The 16,998-nt window shown below is 51.6% G+C and overlaps 1 protein-coding gene across 9 annotated transcripts in view; it reads right to left on the reverse strand.

The window, feature by feature from the left end:
- Positions 1-15,873, reverse strand: part of LOC124233119 (CD276 antigen) — a 29,643-nt gene extending 13,770 nt beyond the window's left edge. Inside the window, exons 1-3 of one of the 9 annotated variants that reach the window (XM_046650243.1) lie at positions 15,697-15,873; positions 13,821-13,884; positions 5,832-5,865 (exon numbers count right to left, since the gene is read on the reverse strand). Coding sequence is in view for 3 of the 9 variants with exons in the window: in XM_046650235.1 (XP_046506191.1) it covers positions 5,832-5,865; positions 13,821-13,884; positions 14,216-14,319 (202 nt within the window). In the remaining 6 variants the exon portion in view is untranslated. Of the gene's footprint in view, positions 1-5,727; positions 5,866-13,820; positions 13,885-14,215; positions 14,848-15,081; positions 15,180-15,696 lie in introns of those variants that run through there. The other 8 variants (XM_046650241.1, XM_046650237.1, XM_046650235.1 and 5 more) reach the window with 8 other exon arrangements.
- Between the last annotated feature and the right edge of the window lie 1,125 nt (positions 15,874-16,998).

The raw sequence follows: 16,998 nt of genomic DNA on the forward strand, positions 1-16,998 counted from the left end.
TGGTCAGAGCTGTGCTTCATAAAGATTACTCTGACAGCATCTGCAAGATAAATGAGAAGAACTGGACAGAAGAGATGAAGAAGGTTTGGGTGAAAGTGACAGCACTTGAGGACGTGGGGAGAAAGGGAGCAGTCAAGGGTCCATGATTTTGAGCTCAGTGACTCAGTGGGGCACTCACTGAGACAGAGACCATGGAAGGGCTCGGTGTAGGGGCGTGTGACATTAGCAGTGTTGGTGTAGAAATTTCCAGGGAAGAGTTCTAGAAGGCAGCTGGGTGTATGAGTGTGGGGCTCAGGAGAGAGGACATTTGCTAGTTTAACACATGTATATTGAGTGACCAAGACGGATCAGAAATGGAAGAAGCCAGGACTGGGGCTGACCCCCAAGGCTGGAGTCAGGACTGAATGAGAAGTTTGTCTGTGGCCATAGGTCAGACTTGAGCCCGGAGGCCCAGGCCCGGCTGGCCCCCAAGGTGTCTGACTTGGGCAGGCTGCACCACGTTTTCCCTGTGTCCCACAGCCACTGCCTGATTGTTCACACCACGTCCTGATCAAGCCACGTAACCAGCGTCAGTCTATGCTATCCAACACTGATTGACAAGAATATCAACCATTTTACATTCTCAGAACCACCCGGGAGGGAGGCCGATCAACTTGGTCCCATTTTACAGGAGAAAAAAATTAAAGCCCAGATAACTGAGGTGACTTTGTGGATGTGATGTGATTTGACAGTTAGGAATGCTGAGAGAGGTTCCAGTCCCCAGCCTCCTGCCCCACCTTTCTGCCCTTCTTCGGAGCAAACCTCATCAACAGCCCTGAGCATCAATTCCAGTCACAGGCACCCAGCCTCAACCCTTCCAATCCCCATCAAGCACCCCACCCCCACACTCCCAGCAGCAGAGCTGAGGGAGTCCCTCAGCCAGACCTGGTGCATCCTGTCCAGCCCCCCTCTCCCAGCTGTCTGCAGCGGGGAAGCCCTGAGCAGCCGCTTCCTTCCCAGACACTTCCGGTCCAAAACCCAGCAGCCTAAAGCCTCGCCACCTGCTGAGTCAGCAGCCTTCCCTCTCCATTCATAAAGGCACCCTTGGCGGGCACCACATCCTGCCTTCAAGGGCTGCCACAGCCCACAGGAAAAGCTAGCAGGCAGTGGCCTGTCTGCTGTGCTTGCCTCTCCCCCCAAGAAAATACCAGGGACCAAGGATTAAGAAGCTCCCAGACTCCAAGTCTCTCTTCTTTCCACCTCTAGACAAATCAAGGCTGTCTGTTCTTCCTGGGCTGCCTCCTGCACCCTTCGCACTACAGCTCATGCCTGCCCGCCACCTCCCACCCTGACCTATGCGGCCAGCACTCCTCTGACCCTCCTGCAACCCTGCTCCCTGGCCCTGCTATCTCCACTCTGTCCCCAGCAACCCCATTCTCTACGGTGTCTCCTCCTAGGACCTAAGACAGGAATCTACTCCCATCCTTCCTCCTGCTCAAGGACGTCCCATGACTCCCCATTTACTGTCAAGTAAACCAACATGCTTAGCCTAGAACTCAAGACCTTTCTTATGACTGTCTCCTCCATACACCAAGCTAATTTTTCACAGTAGGGTTTTCCTCCCCAGGATCTCTTGGGAATGCCTACCACCTCCATGAATGTAGGGGGATGAGGGGACACCCCTCTCCTGATCAGACCTATCAGGGCTCCCCAAGGGCCAAGATGTCCTTTCCTCCAGAGGGGGAATGGGTCCTCTCAGGGGTGGGCACTGGGCTTGCTCCTTTGACTCCTTTCCTAGACACTGGACCCAGGACACTTCCCACCCTCATGGTTTACCCTGGGGAGAAGCAGCCTGACAGCCCAGAGCGAAGGAGATCTGAGAATTCCACAGCACCAAGAGGCTCCACCCCAACAGCTGGGCCTGGGGAGCTGAGGGCAGAAGGGAGAAACAGCTGGGAGATAGGTGCCATTCAGGGAATGGGAGGATGTCCTGGGAACAGAGAGCCCACCACGGCCCATGGGGACAGATGGACCGCTCCAGTACACAGAGCCCCATGGAGATGCAGGGACCTCAAGCTGCATGCGCACCACTCCACCCACCTTTTCTACAAAGGGGAATTCTCAGCCCCAGGCAGGACCTGCCCTGGAGTCAGCATGTGCCACCGCTCCCAGTGAGTCATCAGCCAACCTTTCCTCCTCCTTCTCCTTCCCCCTTCTCTCTCCTATCCCAGCCAAATGAGGCAACTCTGAGCAGCCCTGCCAGAAAAGACCAGAGTGCCTTGGCTTTCCCAGAGAAGTAGGAATGAGGGGCCCAGGCTGCCCTCGGCCTGAGGGTACAGCAAGTACATCCAACATCAGCCGAGGGGGAGCTGCGGGGTAGCTCCTGAGAGATGACCCAAGATACGTCCCCATAAAACCAAAACCAAAAAACATGGGCTAAGACTGAGCTCTCTGCCAAGATGCCCCAGACCTGGGGATGCCCAAAGGAGACTGCTTGCCTCCACCATGACTACCAGCAGTATCACATATTCTCCTAACCCCCTGCCTCGGCAACACTTCCCACAAAGAGGGCAAGAAGGGTCAAGCCACACACCTAGTGTCAACCTATGCTAACCAGCATAGCATAGAAGCACAGCTTCTGAAAATAGCCGTTAAGCCCCTGGATCCAGCTATACCTGAAGCAAGATGCACACCTAGACAGCAAAGATACCTGAGCCAATCTTTTTTTTCTTTTGTTTTCTTTTTTTTTTTTGGAGGAAGATTAGCCCTGAGCTAACTATTGCCAGTCCCCCTCTTTTTGCTGAGGAAGACTGGCCCTGAGCTAACATCCGTGCCCATCTTCCTCTACTTTATATGTGGGATGCCTACCACACCATGGCATGCCAAGTGGTGCCATGTCCGCACCCAGGATCTGAACTGGCGAATCCTGGGCTGCGGAAGTGGAACGTGTGAACTTAACCACTGTGCCACTGGGCTGGCCCCAATCTTTTTTTTTTCTTAAGCCAGTTTGAGCTAAGTTTCTACCTGCAGCTGAAGGAATCCTTGAATATACCTTCATTCATGTATTCAGTAACTCATTTAACTATTCACAGAGAGCCTGGTTGGCAGGCATTGAGGACAGAGAGATGACTAAACCATGCGTCTGTTCTCAAGGAGCTTGCCTTCCAACAGGGAAGGTGGCCATGCCCATGACTCACTGCAGTTCAGTGCAGTCCTGTTTAAGATACAGTGGGGGCTACTTGGAGGCACCTCAGAGCCATGATAACCCTAAAGGTGAGTCCTGAAAAATAATGAGCAGCTCCCCAGGTAGACAGGCTGGGAAATGTGGCCCCTCCCCAGCCCCAAGAGACCTGTCTTCCTGGCACTGCCTGTCTGCATCTCAGCCAGATCTCTGAAATGGTACAAAGTGAGCCCAAAGTTTGGGGTTCTAGTCCCAGCTCTGACCCTTTGCTGTGCAGTCTTAACAGTTGACTTCCCCTCTCTAAGTTCAATGTTCCCGTCCATAAAAGAAGAGCTTTGCTGGATGCTAGTGGAACTTCATTAGCACTTTAAGCCTTCATGTACCAAATCCTTAAGGTCTAGTCAATTAGCTGCCATGCAGGACACACTAAAATGTACAAAACAGCTGTGGCAGAAACCACCAGTCTTCCCCTTACACCTTTTCTCTTCTTCCATAGAATTGTTAGGCACATGGCCACTCGGCTAAAGACTACAGATCCCAGCCTGCCTTGCAGCTGGGTGGGGCCTTGTGACCATTTTCAGGCTAATAGGATGTGAGAGGAACTGATGTGTACAACTTCTGGGTCATGCCCTTAAAGAGAGGAGGCATATCCTCTCTTTTCTCCTCCCCCTTCCCACTGGCTGGAACACAGACGATGGTGAGCCATCTGGGACCATACTGCCAAAGGCAACATCCTGGGGACTGCAGAGCAGCGAGACAGCAGGACCCTGAGGAGGCGCAGTATCAGCCCTGGACACAGCCAGACTGTCACATGGGTGAGAATAAGCATCTATTCTAGTGTCACTGTTATTTTGGGTGTTTCTTATAGCATCTAAAGTGACTAATTTAGGGAGCCTCCCTCTCGTCCTTTCCCTCCTTCTCTGCCCCGTCTCCCTACCCCATGAAAATTGCCACTGCTCAGAGCAGCAAAAGGAAACCACATATAAAATAGGTGTTTCAAAATATGACACTGTCAAGTCACTCAGTGATGCCTGCGGCCAACTTAGGAGATATTTCAAGGGTAGACGTGACCGGGCTTGGAGACTGTTTGTATAAGAGGGAGGGGCTGAAAGAGTCAAGGATGGACAGAAGGCTTGGGCACATAATGAGATATAGAGGCCTGGATATCAAGCACATTCAGGGGGAAGAACAGTTCCTCTTGGGCTTGAGTTATGGATCATCCATGTCAAATGTCCAACGGACTCCTGCACACACAGAGAGGGACAGGGGAGCCATTCACTGCAGGTAACGGAAGCCAAGGTTGGGATCCCCGAGGGAGATCATAGACGAGAAAAGGCCCTGCAAGAAATTCTGGAGAAACTGCAGAAGTTAATGGTCAGGTACCAGAACAGGGAACCCGTCTCTGGGCACATCCACAACCTCTGCTTGCCCCCTGCATTAATGGGCACCCGCTACCTCACAAGCCAGTCCACTGGTTTTGGGGCAGCTCTCATTGGTGGACCTTACATTGAGCCAAAATCTATCTCCTGTACAGCCCACATCAGTCCTCATTTGACCCTTTGGACCACACAGAATAAGTCTGCCCCCTCCCTTATAACAGCCCTACGAGGATCAGATTGTCCTCTCCCGTGACGAGGTCACACTGGGCAGCCATGTCATATTGTTCACCAAAAGAACCCAAAGACTATCAAATTTGTGGCCAACGACCAGAAGTTGTTTGCTCACGTTGCTGCTGATCCACATCTCTGCCATCCTCTTCTGATGGATTTGGGGAAGGGGTGAAGCATTACAGGATGTCTCATTTGTTACTATTACATTTCATCCAGTTAAGCTGAGTCCATCCCTCCAACTGCCATGATCTTTTCTTTTTAATTGTGGCAAAATACACATAACATGAAGTTTACCATTTTAACTATTTTTAAGTGTACAATTCAGTGGTATTAACTACAGTCACAGTGTTGTGTAACCAGGCCATGATCTTCTGAAGTACTGTTTTGACAGTTCCCGGTGCATAGAAGGTGCCCAAAAATTTTTTGGTGGATGAAAAACAGAATGAATGAATGTCATCTCGAAAGGCTGCTCTCCTCTCCCTGCTTTCTTTCTTGTGTCATCAGGTCCTCACGGAGAGGACAGGAATAGGAAACCACACAGCTTTAGGGTCTGCCCCCTGGATCAACGTCCATCCACTATTCAAGGCTTTGTGGCAAGGATGCTTCCTGCTTGTACTGCCACTGAGCTGCCTATCTATCTATCTCATCCCCAAAGTTGTCAGGAGACACATCACTGCTTCTGGCAGGGGGCCATTCTAATGGAGAAGAACCAGAAAAAAAGGTTCATTTGAAGAAGATGGACTCTTCTTCAAGTGCTCAATGAATAATTGGTTCCAGGACTTTGTCTGGGATTAAGGACATGATCGCCAATCTGTCGTTCCTACAATCTACCTTCTTGCCCATAAAACTGGTTATTTGCCCATCTCAAGTCTTCCAGCATTCATTTATCCATTCATGCAACACACAGGATGCAGGTTTATACCAGGTATTATGGGAACGGAGGGTCAAGTAACTCACTGGAAGAGTGGGGAGGCTTAGCAAGGACCTCAGACAGGAGGAGACATTTCAGCTGTCTGGCAGAAGCACAGCATAAGCAAAGTCACGAGGGAGTGGACACTCACAGCATCCTCTGGGAAGACGGGCTCCGGGGAGAGGCTGTCAGGAGATGAGGCAAAGGAGGCAGTGAGGGGTCAGTTAAGGACCTGGATAGATTCTGGACACAGTGAGAAAACTGTGGAATGCTGGGACCCATATCTCCACCCCACCCCTGCTGACTACCCACAGTGGTCCTGAAATATCCCTGATAGCTCCTCAGAGATCTTAACTCCAAGTTCACTCAGCACTGGGACAGGCAAGCCCAGGGGTCTGAAGACAAATCTGTTTAAAACAGATTATCACCTCTCCACCTGGCCTGAACTTCAGTTCCTTCTTAACAGCTTCTGCTCCTTCTTTCCTTGACAAAGAAGCAAGCAGATGCTGAGCAGACTATCTCTGCCTCCAGTAGCCAGTCTTGGAACTCTTGGTTATTTTGCTCCATGTCCTTATTCTAGAGTGCCCCTCTCTTGTTCTAGATTGGCTCCTTCTGATGAGAGGGCTCCACTAGCCTGCAGGGAACCAAGCCCCCAGGTGCTGGAGGGGCTGACCCCCAGCCTCAGGTCTCCTCCATGACCAGACCAGACTGACTGGAGAAGCCCTGCCCCGCCCTTACTCAGTGATTGGCTTAGGAATGGGCCTGTGAGCCAGGCCACACCCAATCAGAGACATCCCAGAGCTTTTCTGCTGGAGCTATCAGAAAAGACTCTTGCTCAGGTTCCTAAGAAGGACTTGGTCTGGGCCTGTTAGCGGTGAATCTGTCAGTTACCAACCACCTAAAGAACTGACCCAAACAAATAAACAGAGGCAGAGATGAAAGCTGGAGGGAGACAGAGCCCTGAAAACATCATCTAAACCCCTATACCCAGAGCAAGTTGCACACCTAGACTGCCCAGACACTTGAGCCAAGGTTTTTTTCTTAAGCTTGTTTGAGCTACATTTCTATTACCTACAACTGAAGGAATCCTTGAATATGCCTTCATTCATGTACTCAGTAATTCATTAACTATTCACCAGGTGCCTGTAGGCAGGCACTGGGGGCATAGAGATGACTGTCCTCAAGGAGCCTGCACTTCAATAGGGAAGGTGGACACACCCTTGAATCACTGCAGTCCAGTGTGGTGTCCTATTTAAGATACAGGGAGGGCTACTTGGAGGCATTGCAGACACAAGGTCATTCCAAAGGTGAACCCTGAAAATTGACCTGAAGCTCCCCATGTGGTCTGGCTGGGAAAGGCCATCCAGCCAGAGGGAGAAACCTGTGCAAAGGCACTGAGGTCGGAAGCAACATGGAGACTGGAAGAATTGCAAGCAGTTCAGTAGGGGTTGACATGAGGTGCAAGATGGTGATCACAGGAGGAGGAGAAGCTAAAAGGTAGGCAGGGGCTAGAGCAGGAAGTTTTCCTTTGATTTTGTTTGTAAGTGGTGAGGGAGAAAGACTTTTAAGTAGACGAGTAACATTATTGCTATATATCACTAGGCTGGACATTTGATTAATTGATCAATATGTAATGTTAACCTTGCTGAGAAGGTTTGAATTTTACAGGAACATATTTTAAAAGGGCAATGGTTTACTCAATAGAAAAGAGTTGATGGTGTAATGTTGGGCATCCAAGAATTTTTTTCTCCTGGCGCTGCTCACGACACCCCACTCCACTTGTGTGTGGACCTACTGCTACTCCTAGATGTAGAATCGAGTCAGGCAGGGGTCAGCAAATTTCTTCTGCAAAGGTCCAAGTCGTAAATATTTTAGGCTTTCCAGGCCATCAGATATCTGTCGCAACTATTCAACCCGGCTACTGTAGCAGGAAAGCAGTCACAGACAACGCACAACTGAATGAGCGCAGCTGTGGTCCAATAGAATTGATTTACAGACACTCAGATTTGAACCGTGTATGATTGTCAGGAATCACATGACTTCTTTCAACCATTAGAAATGTAAAAACCATTCTTAGCTTGTGGGTTATACAAGAACAAACAGCAGAAGATTCGGCCCATGGGCTGTAGTTTGTAGAAACTGGTTTACAGAAACACTAGCACCACTGCTCAAAGACACTCGGGTAGCAGCAGAAATGGAAAACTACACGGGGCTGGCCCCGTGGTGCAGCGGTTAAATGCACACATTCTGCTTTGGCAGCCTGGGGTTCACTGGTTCGGATCCCAGGTGTGGACATGGCACGGCTTGGCAAGCCATGCTGTGGTAGGCGTCCCACATATAAAGTAAAGGAAGATGGGCACGGATGTTAGCTCAGGGCCAGTCTTCCTCAGCAAAAAGACGAGGATTGGCAGCAGTTACCTCAGTGCTAATCTTCCTCAAAAAAAAAAAAGAAAGGAAAACTACAGGGAATGGGTACATTAACCATGGCACATCTCCATCATGGAATAGCATACACCTTTTCAAAAGAACAGGAACTAATATGGAAATAAGTCCATGACACATTGTTGAGTGAATAAAGTATATTGCACAAGTTGTATGACCTCACTTCTGTATTAACAAAATGTCAAGTCCTATGGTCCCAGTTTAGCATCCCCCCCTCTCTCCGTCTAACATCTATATTTCATTGCAGGCCCTTCCTTCTCCAGCACTGAACCTCCTGAGTCTTGCTTCAAGGCTCTCCCCTCAACTCTCTACTATATTTTTTTCCTAGATGATTTTATCCACTCCCATTCGGCAACTCCCGAATGTACTTCTCCAGTCCACACCTCTCGTCTGAGCTCCAATCTTAAACTCAACTGTCTCCTAAACACCTCTAATGACTCATAGGAATCTCCCTCTTAACATGTCCCTCTTCAGACTCTTGATTTCTCCCCCAAACCCTTTCCTCCCCAGCCCTTCATGCTTGATAAAGGCACTGCTCTCCACCCTCTGCTCAAGCCAGAAACCTGAGTTTCTCTCATCTCTGCAATCCATCACCAAGAACAGCCATTCTGAACCCCAAAATAATCTCAGGGGTCTGCAAACTGCAGCCTCAGCACCAATCCAGCCCACTGTCTGTTTTTGTTCAGCTCAGCAGTTAAGAAAGGTTTTACCTTTTTAAATGGTTGGGAAAAAACAAAATAAAAGGAACATTTCATGACACATGGAAATTATATGAAATTCAAATTTCGGCATCCATAAATATTAAGTTTCACTGCAACACAGCCACACTTCATTCATTTACGTATGTCAGTGGCTGCTCTTGCACTACAACAGTAGAACTAAGTAGTTGCAATAGCTGCAAAGCCTACTTTCTGGCCATTTGCAGAAAAAGTTTGCAGACCTTTAATATATCTTTACTCTCCACCTCTGCCTCTCTCTCTGGTCCGCCAAGTCATCATGATCTCGACCAGATGACCCCAAAAGCCTCTTTACCAGTCTCCCCACTTTCGTTTCCCCACCCAGTTCTATACTCCAACCCATACTCTACACAGCAGCCAGAACAACTGCTATAAAAACAAATTGTGTCACGTCATCACTTTCAATATTTAATCCCAGGACTGTTCCTTTTACTTGCCAGCTCCTCCGTGGCCTACAGAGCCCTATCTGGTCTGGCTCTGCTCACCTTCCCAGACTCACCTCACCACAGGGGGCCTCTTCCAGTTCCTACAACATGGGATCCTCTTCCCTACCTCTCAGGGTGTTTGCAAACACAGTTCCTTCTTCCTGGATGAATGGGTGACACCTCTTTATCCTGAGAATCATCTTGGCAGAAAAGCTGGGTCAGAGGGTCAGCCACGCTAAGAAAGTTCCTGTTATTCACTGCAGAGTTCATTTTCTGCCTGCCATACTGGAACCTCCCTGAGCAGGAACCGTGTCTGCTTTGTTTACTATTGTATCCTAATTCTAGCAAGAGCTTGGCACACGATGAGTGCTCAATGCGTTGTTCGATGAATGAATGAATGAATGCAGGCATGCATGTGTGTTTAGGTAGAGAGACAGACAGATGCATGTTTGTATATGGGAAAGGGTCTGGAAGTGAAACCAACTCTGGGAGGTGGGAATGAGGCTAAGAGTCTATTTCCATTTTCTAGTTGATACACTTCTGTAACTTTGACAATGAACATGTAACTCTTTTGCAATTAACAAAAGAAAAAAGAAAACCAGCAACATCAAAGATTCACCTGGATTTTAGACCAGGCTCCATCTCTCACTTGGTAGGCTCCCTGGAACAAACCCATTGTCTCTCTGGGTCTTCATCTCCCCAACCCTCAAAGGAAGGTCCTGGCCACCATCACCGGCTGGGCTAGTATAGTCACAAGAGGCTTCATGGAAGAAGTGAGCCCTGGTGTTTCAGAAGATGACTTTAGAGTTGGAGATAAAGGTTCAAAGCCACACTCTGCCACTTCCTAGTCATGCCACTTTGGGAAAACATCCTCTCTGAGTCTCAGTTTGCTCATTTGTAAAACAGGGATTATAAACTCTATCCTCATAGGATGCTTATAGGAGTCAACTGAGCAAAATTATCTAAACTGACCTACTTAGTATAGGTTCTCTATAAATGGGTGAGGGCCTGGAGAGAGAGGAAGGGGTCTCCAGAGTTCTCCGAGAACAGCTCCCTGTTGACCTTCCCTTTTCCTGATAATCTGAGTCATTTTGGGCCTTTTGTGTTCAAGGCTGTCCACTGGGCACTGCTCCCCAGCCCCGTGATCCCACCCAAGAGAAGAAATCAATTCCTCCTCTCAAAGCGATTTCTGTGTGAGTCAGGACAGCATTGTGTCATCAGGGCCAGCCCAGCAGAGCGGGGCCAAGGTTTTCTTGGCATGCTTTGCCTGCTTCCCTCATGGTTTTAGGAAGAACAAGGAAGAGAGGAAAACAGGATAGAGCAGAGCCCCCGGCCTTCCTGCACCACCCCGTCCCACCACGGCAGCCTCATCACACTGAAGTTGGGGCCTCAGAACCAGAGGAGGCAAACCAGAGAGCACCCAGCCATCTCTGTGGGTCTGCAAGCGAGACTTCTGCTGTAGCAGCTGGCCTGACTTTCGCCCCTCCTCTGGCTAGGGCGCCGCCCCAATGTGTGTCTGCATCTACTAGGGCTCAACGGCCATTTGACAAGGCAGCGTGACACCGTCTTGGAACTGGAAGCGTGTCCAGAGGCTATACACACACATGGGTGCACACACGTGTGTACAAACACACGCACATACACACACATATCATCAGTAGCACAGAACCCTGAAAAAAGTGAAAGCTACATTGAGCTCAAAAGAGCTCTGGCCAAAAGAAGGGATGTGAACGAGGAGAGTAGAGAGAGGAAGGGAAGGGATGAGAGATCATAAGACCCAATCAGGGGGTGGAGCCCGGGTCAAACCCTGGCAGGCCAGCACACACATCTGCATTCACTCAATCTCTGTTGAGTCCTGCTAGGTGCCCATCTTAATATGTCTGGAAATCCCACCCCTTCCAGAAGCCTTTCCAGACTTTACTCTCCAGATGTGTTCTGCCTGAACACCTCACTGCCTCCAAATTCCTTAGGTTTCTACCCCGAAAGAGGTTCATCCTAGCAGAACAACTCTGTGGACCACTCTCCATCTAAGCACCAGCCGGTCTAGCTCTCCGGGAATTCGCCCTGAGGAGTGTAGCAGGCTCCAGGAGTCCTCAGAGCATGAAGGCCTCTTGGAGTTCACCTGGTCCAGTGCCTAACTCCATGCCCATTGTACAGATTAAGAGGGTGCAGGCCACCCAAGGGCCCATGCTCAGTTACCAGTTGCCATCAGAGGTGACTAAGAGCCAGCTCACACGTGCCCCTAGGGCCTGAATTCCTCCCCAGTCAGAAGGAATTATCAGGCTGCCTTGCCTGCCCCAGGGAAGAGCTTAAGCTCAGGAGCAGGCAACCCTGGGTTCAACTTCTGACTCAGAAGCCTTGCCAGGCACATGATCAAGTATAAATGATCTAACCTCTTTGAGAGTCAATTCCACATCTCTAAAACGGGGATGACAATCCCTACCCCACAGGGCTGCTGTGAGAATAAAATAAGATGATACACAAGGAGGACTTAGGAAAGCAACTAGCACCCAATCATTACTACTTTTGTTATTATTGCCATGGGCACAGGCATAGGCCTCCTGGGCCTCTGCCCAGAGCCCCCTTCTCCGTCTCCCCCAACCCCACTCTCCCCAGACAAGACCTCCTCTGTCAGGCTATATGTCTAGGTCCCTGGCACCATTGCTCCTTCTATGACCCCATTTCCACGTAGAACCCCACCAGCATCCCAGCTCCAAAGCAGCAAATGCACAATTCAGCTCCATCTCTGTGTCTGGCTTATCCCTAGTGTTCCTCTGCTCCTTGCTCCTCCCAGAAGCCAGGACACAGCCATCTAGCAATGGGCTCAAGCCCTTACTGCCCCTGCTGCTGCCACAGTCCCCTGGTACAGGGCCTCCCCTACAAGCACCCATTCCAGTGTCTCTCCCAGGGGACTCCCAAGTCCTGGGAGCCTATGTTGACTTTAGGGTGGCCTGGGAGCCCTGCCTCCCAGAGGTAGTATCTCTCCCTGCTCCAAGGCTCCCAACAAAATATCCTTGTCATTCCCCACTCCCAGTAGGTTTTCCTGCAACATACTCTCCCTAGGCCTCGGAAATGTCAAATGCCCAAAGGCAGTAAGGGTGTGAAGGAGGCATCCCTTCTCTGGACCAGAGGAGAAGGAGGGAGAATGGGGGCAACTGGCTGGGAGCACTGGGCAGAACTGGAGGGTGTACAAAGGACTCCTGGAGGCACAAGTGTGCTGAGGACCAGGCCTCTGGATGAGTAAGAACTCTTAGCAATGGTCCCAACTGGGCTGCAAGGACAAGTGTTCAGGCCTGGCCTCTCCCCAGCTCCCCAGATGAGTCCTCTCTGCCTCATTGTGGGGACGCTTAGCACATCTTGCCAGGCTCCAAAAAGAGGGGTGAAGCCTGTGCCTGCCTCCAGAGTGGCAGAAAGAGCCAGTTCTGGAGGCAGAGAGCATCTCAGCTTCAGCATTTGCCAGCTGTGTGTCTTTGGGCATGTGACTTACCCTTTCTGGGCCTCGGTTTCCCATCTACACAATGGAGCTAAGGCTACCCTCCCTCACAGGACTGCTATAAAGATTAAATGAGGTGGTATCTATTAAGCATCCAGCACAGCCCCACCCCTAAAACCAGAAAACCCAATGTTCCTGTCTGAAACCTCCCATTGCAGGGGTGGCAGAACCGGGGGTGGCAGGCGCAGGTTACATAATAGCACATGTGTCCCTCTCCCAGAAGTTTGATCCATTCTGAGCCAATGAGACCGAAGCAAACTCCTCTAGGATTCCATGGACCAGTTCTCACCCTCTGTCCCCTCCCCCAGGCCCTGGCTACGCCTTCCCTCTTTTGCTGGTAGACGTCCTGGTCGCTCCCGCTCCGGGGGTGTGGCAAAAGGACAGCAGTGAGAAAGGGCCATGCACTCAGAGGATAAGCTCATGGGCAGTGACATCATCCTGCCTGCCCTACTTCCTCCTCCCCTGACCCCATGACTCAGGGCCACAGGCTTAGGCCCTAGGTGGTCATAGTCTGCAAGGGTGCTTGGATTTGGGTAATTTTTCTTCACACAGCCCAAAACCCACAAGTTCAACCAAGAAGCAGCCAGTGACAGGCCAGACACTTCTTCTATAACACTTTCTAGGAGTCTCTGGACACTGTGGGATCCCAGCTCTATGATCACCTCGCATCTCTGACTCCAAACAGTATTGCCCAACTCGGTATCCAACCCAAATCCAGCTCCACGGAACGAAGATTTACGACTCCAGAGAAGGTTACAGTTTAAAGATGGAGGAATTCCCACAGGAAGATTCAGAAGTCAACCTCCCCAGAATAAGGACACAGCCTCCTCAGAAGGGAAAACACTTCTATAACTGTCCTTGCCACAAAGATTCAAGCACCAAACCTGGCTGTCAGGCATCTGAGCATCTCAGACATTCAGCCAACCTGCTTCCATTGGGCGCCCGGACAGAGCTGCACAGGGCCATGGGCAGGAAAGAAAAGCAGTCCCCAAATCCCAGCATCCCGTCCCCTCCTCAGGCTGCCACTAACACAGGCTTCTCACCTTCCACACGCTGGATGGTCTGATTTCTTGGAGCACAGGAGTCTGGAGTACCTTGGAAAGTTCACTGCAGGCAGGCAGGAGAAACCACCAGCGATGTCATGAAAGACAGAGAAGAACTCCAGAGATTAGTCACGGGACCAAAAGTAGCATCGCCGAAACCACTTAGTGCAAAGCTCACTCCCTCACGAGTCCCTCTGCCATAGACCCCTTAGTGCAAAACCGGGTGCTCACAGTGCTGACCTGACGTCATGAAGGAAAGTGTCACTGACATTAGGAGTCCTGATGTCAAACAGTCATGTATGTAATACGAGGGAGAAAGATGTCTATGTTCAACAGTTAATGGAAGTGTTAGTGCTTAAGCTCAGGAACTCCAGATATCAGGGAAGTGTACTTACCCAAAATATTCCCATTGCCAGATGAGCTGGAAATACGAGCCACGGCTCATGCCCCAGAGCTCTCCACCCTCCCTGCCACTCAGATAGCCCAGCCCATCGGACATGTCGAGACTGCGATTTCAAGTTTAGACTTCAATTTCCCTCAGCCTCCAAAAGCTTCCCACCTATGTGGAGGCCCCCAAACTACACGGAAGGCTGCACAGCATCAGATTTCCTAGGGATTTCTGGAAGGCCTGTGGGAATTAGAGGTGGCTGAACTAAATAAAGAACTCTGTTAAAGACAGAACAGCTTCATTACTTTCTAATGTAGAAGCTAACTGCTAAAGACATGCTTATAAGAAAAAGACCAGGGGCCTTAACTTAATGATGAAATCAGACTCATTTACAATTATCCATATCCCATTTGAAGGTAAATAGTTTTCCTCCATTAAGCCAAACAAACCCTTCCTCTCCCTCCAATCTTTTTTGCTTTGCTGTTTGCTTAACGTTTTCCCTGAATGATAGATCCCGTATCTGAGTCATCCATCACGCATTTCTCATTAGGGCAGGTTTGGCTTAGAAATAAATCCCCTTTCCTGACAGTTCACTGCCTTAGGCCCCCAAACCTGCCAATTCACTAGCAAAACAGCAATGGAGGGCCTTGGGACACTGAGATTCAATCCCCTCTCCTCTAGAGTGTCCCCTCTGAGTCCCCACCTTCCCTCCACCCTGTTCCCCATCTCCTCTCCATCCTACCCCCCCACCATTTCCCTGAGACTTCCCAAGCCCAAACCGCCCTGTCCCTGCTACCCCGTGCTCCCTGGCCTCCATCTGCCTTCCCACCCCCGACATCTATTCACCCCTTCCCCCAGGCCCGCTGTTCCTACCTGTCCTCGGAATCTGTCCCCCTCATGCCCACTGCTGCCTGTGGAAGTCCTCCAGTCGTCCACTGCTTCATCGTTCAGGGCCAAGCAGAGTGGACCCTCCCCTACCTAACCACTCATTCTCCCCTCCCCGGCAGCTCCCCCTCCTCAGAACTGATGGTCAGGTCAGGGTCCTGGAGACTCTGCTTCCCTCCTAGCTCCAGCTAGCGGCTTCGTTAAGCTTTCCAGAATCATCAACACAGCGACAGATCTGCCTCCTTTCCCCCTGCACACCCAGGGCCTCTGTGGTCACAACTACCCACTCAGCCCCCTCCACGGCTGCCCGGGTGCGGGCAGGTCCCCCAACGCCCGGCGCCCCCTCCGCCGAGGGACGGGGAGGCGAGGTTGGGAGCGGGCTGCATTCTGGCAGCCCCCAGCAGCCTCTGGGCCCTAGAGCCGGCGTTCACCGGGCTCCGCTCGCGGAGGCCAGCCCCGGCCCTGGGGAGACGGCTGGGACGCGGTGCCCTGCGAAGGAGGGGCCCCACGGCCCGCCCTAGACCCCTGCAGCAGGCACGCCGCCCGGCGGCCCCGCCAGGCTCGGCCGCAGACAAAGGCCGCCCGCGCCACGCAAGCACTCACCGCGCCGCGCCGACTCCCGGGGCTCGCGGGCGCGGCGGAGCTGCCGAGCCACCGCGAGGCCGGGCCCAACTGCGGGCCGGGGGCGGCCCGGGAGTCCGAGGGGCGGGGCGGGCTGGAGGAAGCCGCGGGCCGGGAAAGGCGGCCCGGGAGCGCCCAAAGGCCCGATTGGCCCCGCGGCGGCGGTTTGGGGCAAAGGCCTGAGCCCGCCCGCTGGGCAGGGCGTCGGGCTAGAGCCCGCCCCCGACCCGGGTCCGGCCCCGCGTCGGGAAGCCTGGGCGCTTCCGGAGGGGGCGCTGGTCTAATCTCTACCCATCCCCCACCCCGTTCCCACACTCCCAAGACCCGAAGTTTATTTTCTGCGAGCGGGACAGGTGACTGGTCGCTGACCACCCCACCCTCCAGGCTGCTGGCGGCAGAGCCGGAGCTGGATCCGGCTGTTCCACCCAGTCCTGTGTTCTCTCCCGGCACCAGGCTCGTACAGCGGTCTGGAAAGGGTTAACTCCACTGCGCGGAATTAAGAGCTGCAGGGAGCTCTCTATAAATACAGTGTCGTGGGCGCCTGAGCGAACCGCAGGGTAATTTCCACTGAGCTGGTTTTCCTCTTTTCCTTCCACCCACGGCCACCCGGCCAGCCCTGCTCCCAGCCCCATGCCAGGCTGCTGGCCAGACCAGGCTCTAAAAGCGGGAGCACCTCTGACCCCCGTGGCCCCGGGCTCTGTCCTTAGAGAACCCAGCTCCAGCCTGGGAGGAGATGGGGGTCAGGCCTTTGCCTTGGCGTATCTGGCCCCTGCACCTGTTCTCTGGCCTGTTCTTCGTCAGTTACAGACAGTCACAGCTAAAGCGTAGCAGGATTCTATGAACCAGGGTCTAGTCTAGGGGCTTTCTGTGCTGGGCCTCTTTAGATCCTGGCAACAGCCCCACCAGGTAGATAATATCATCCCAACGTTACAGATGAGAAAAACCAAGGCTCGGAGGGATGAAGGGACTCCAGCCTTGTGCATCTGCCAGGCCCACCACCAAGTGGCAGCAGCAGTGTGGAAGAGGGCTTAGGAAATAGGCATGAATGCATGTGTGTCTCTGCACACATCAGCCACTGTTTTAAGCTCTTTACCATGGTATCTCCTTTAATCTTCACAAGTGAGTGAGGTGAATGCCTTGTTATCTTTATTTTTACAAATAAGGAAATTAAGACACGAAGAGAGTGAGTAACTTACCTGAGAATATAAAACTATTGAGTGGAGGAACGAGGATCTGCTCCCTTGAATTTAAGTGCTGAACCCAAACCTGTCTATGTGGTGTGTG

Source organism: Equus quagga, unplaced genomic scaffold, assembly GCF_021613505.1.
Source record: "Equus quagga isolate Etosha38 unplaced genomic scaffold, UCLA_HA_Equagga_1.0 153_RagTag, whole genome shotgun sequence".
Lineage (NCBI taxonomy): Eukaryota > Metazoa > Chordata > Mammalia > Perissodactyla > Equidae > Equus > Equus quagga.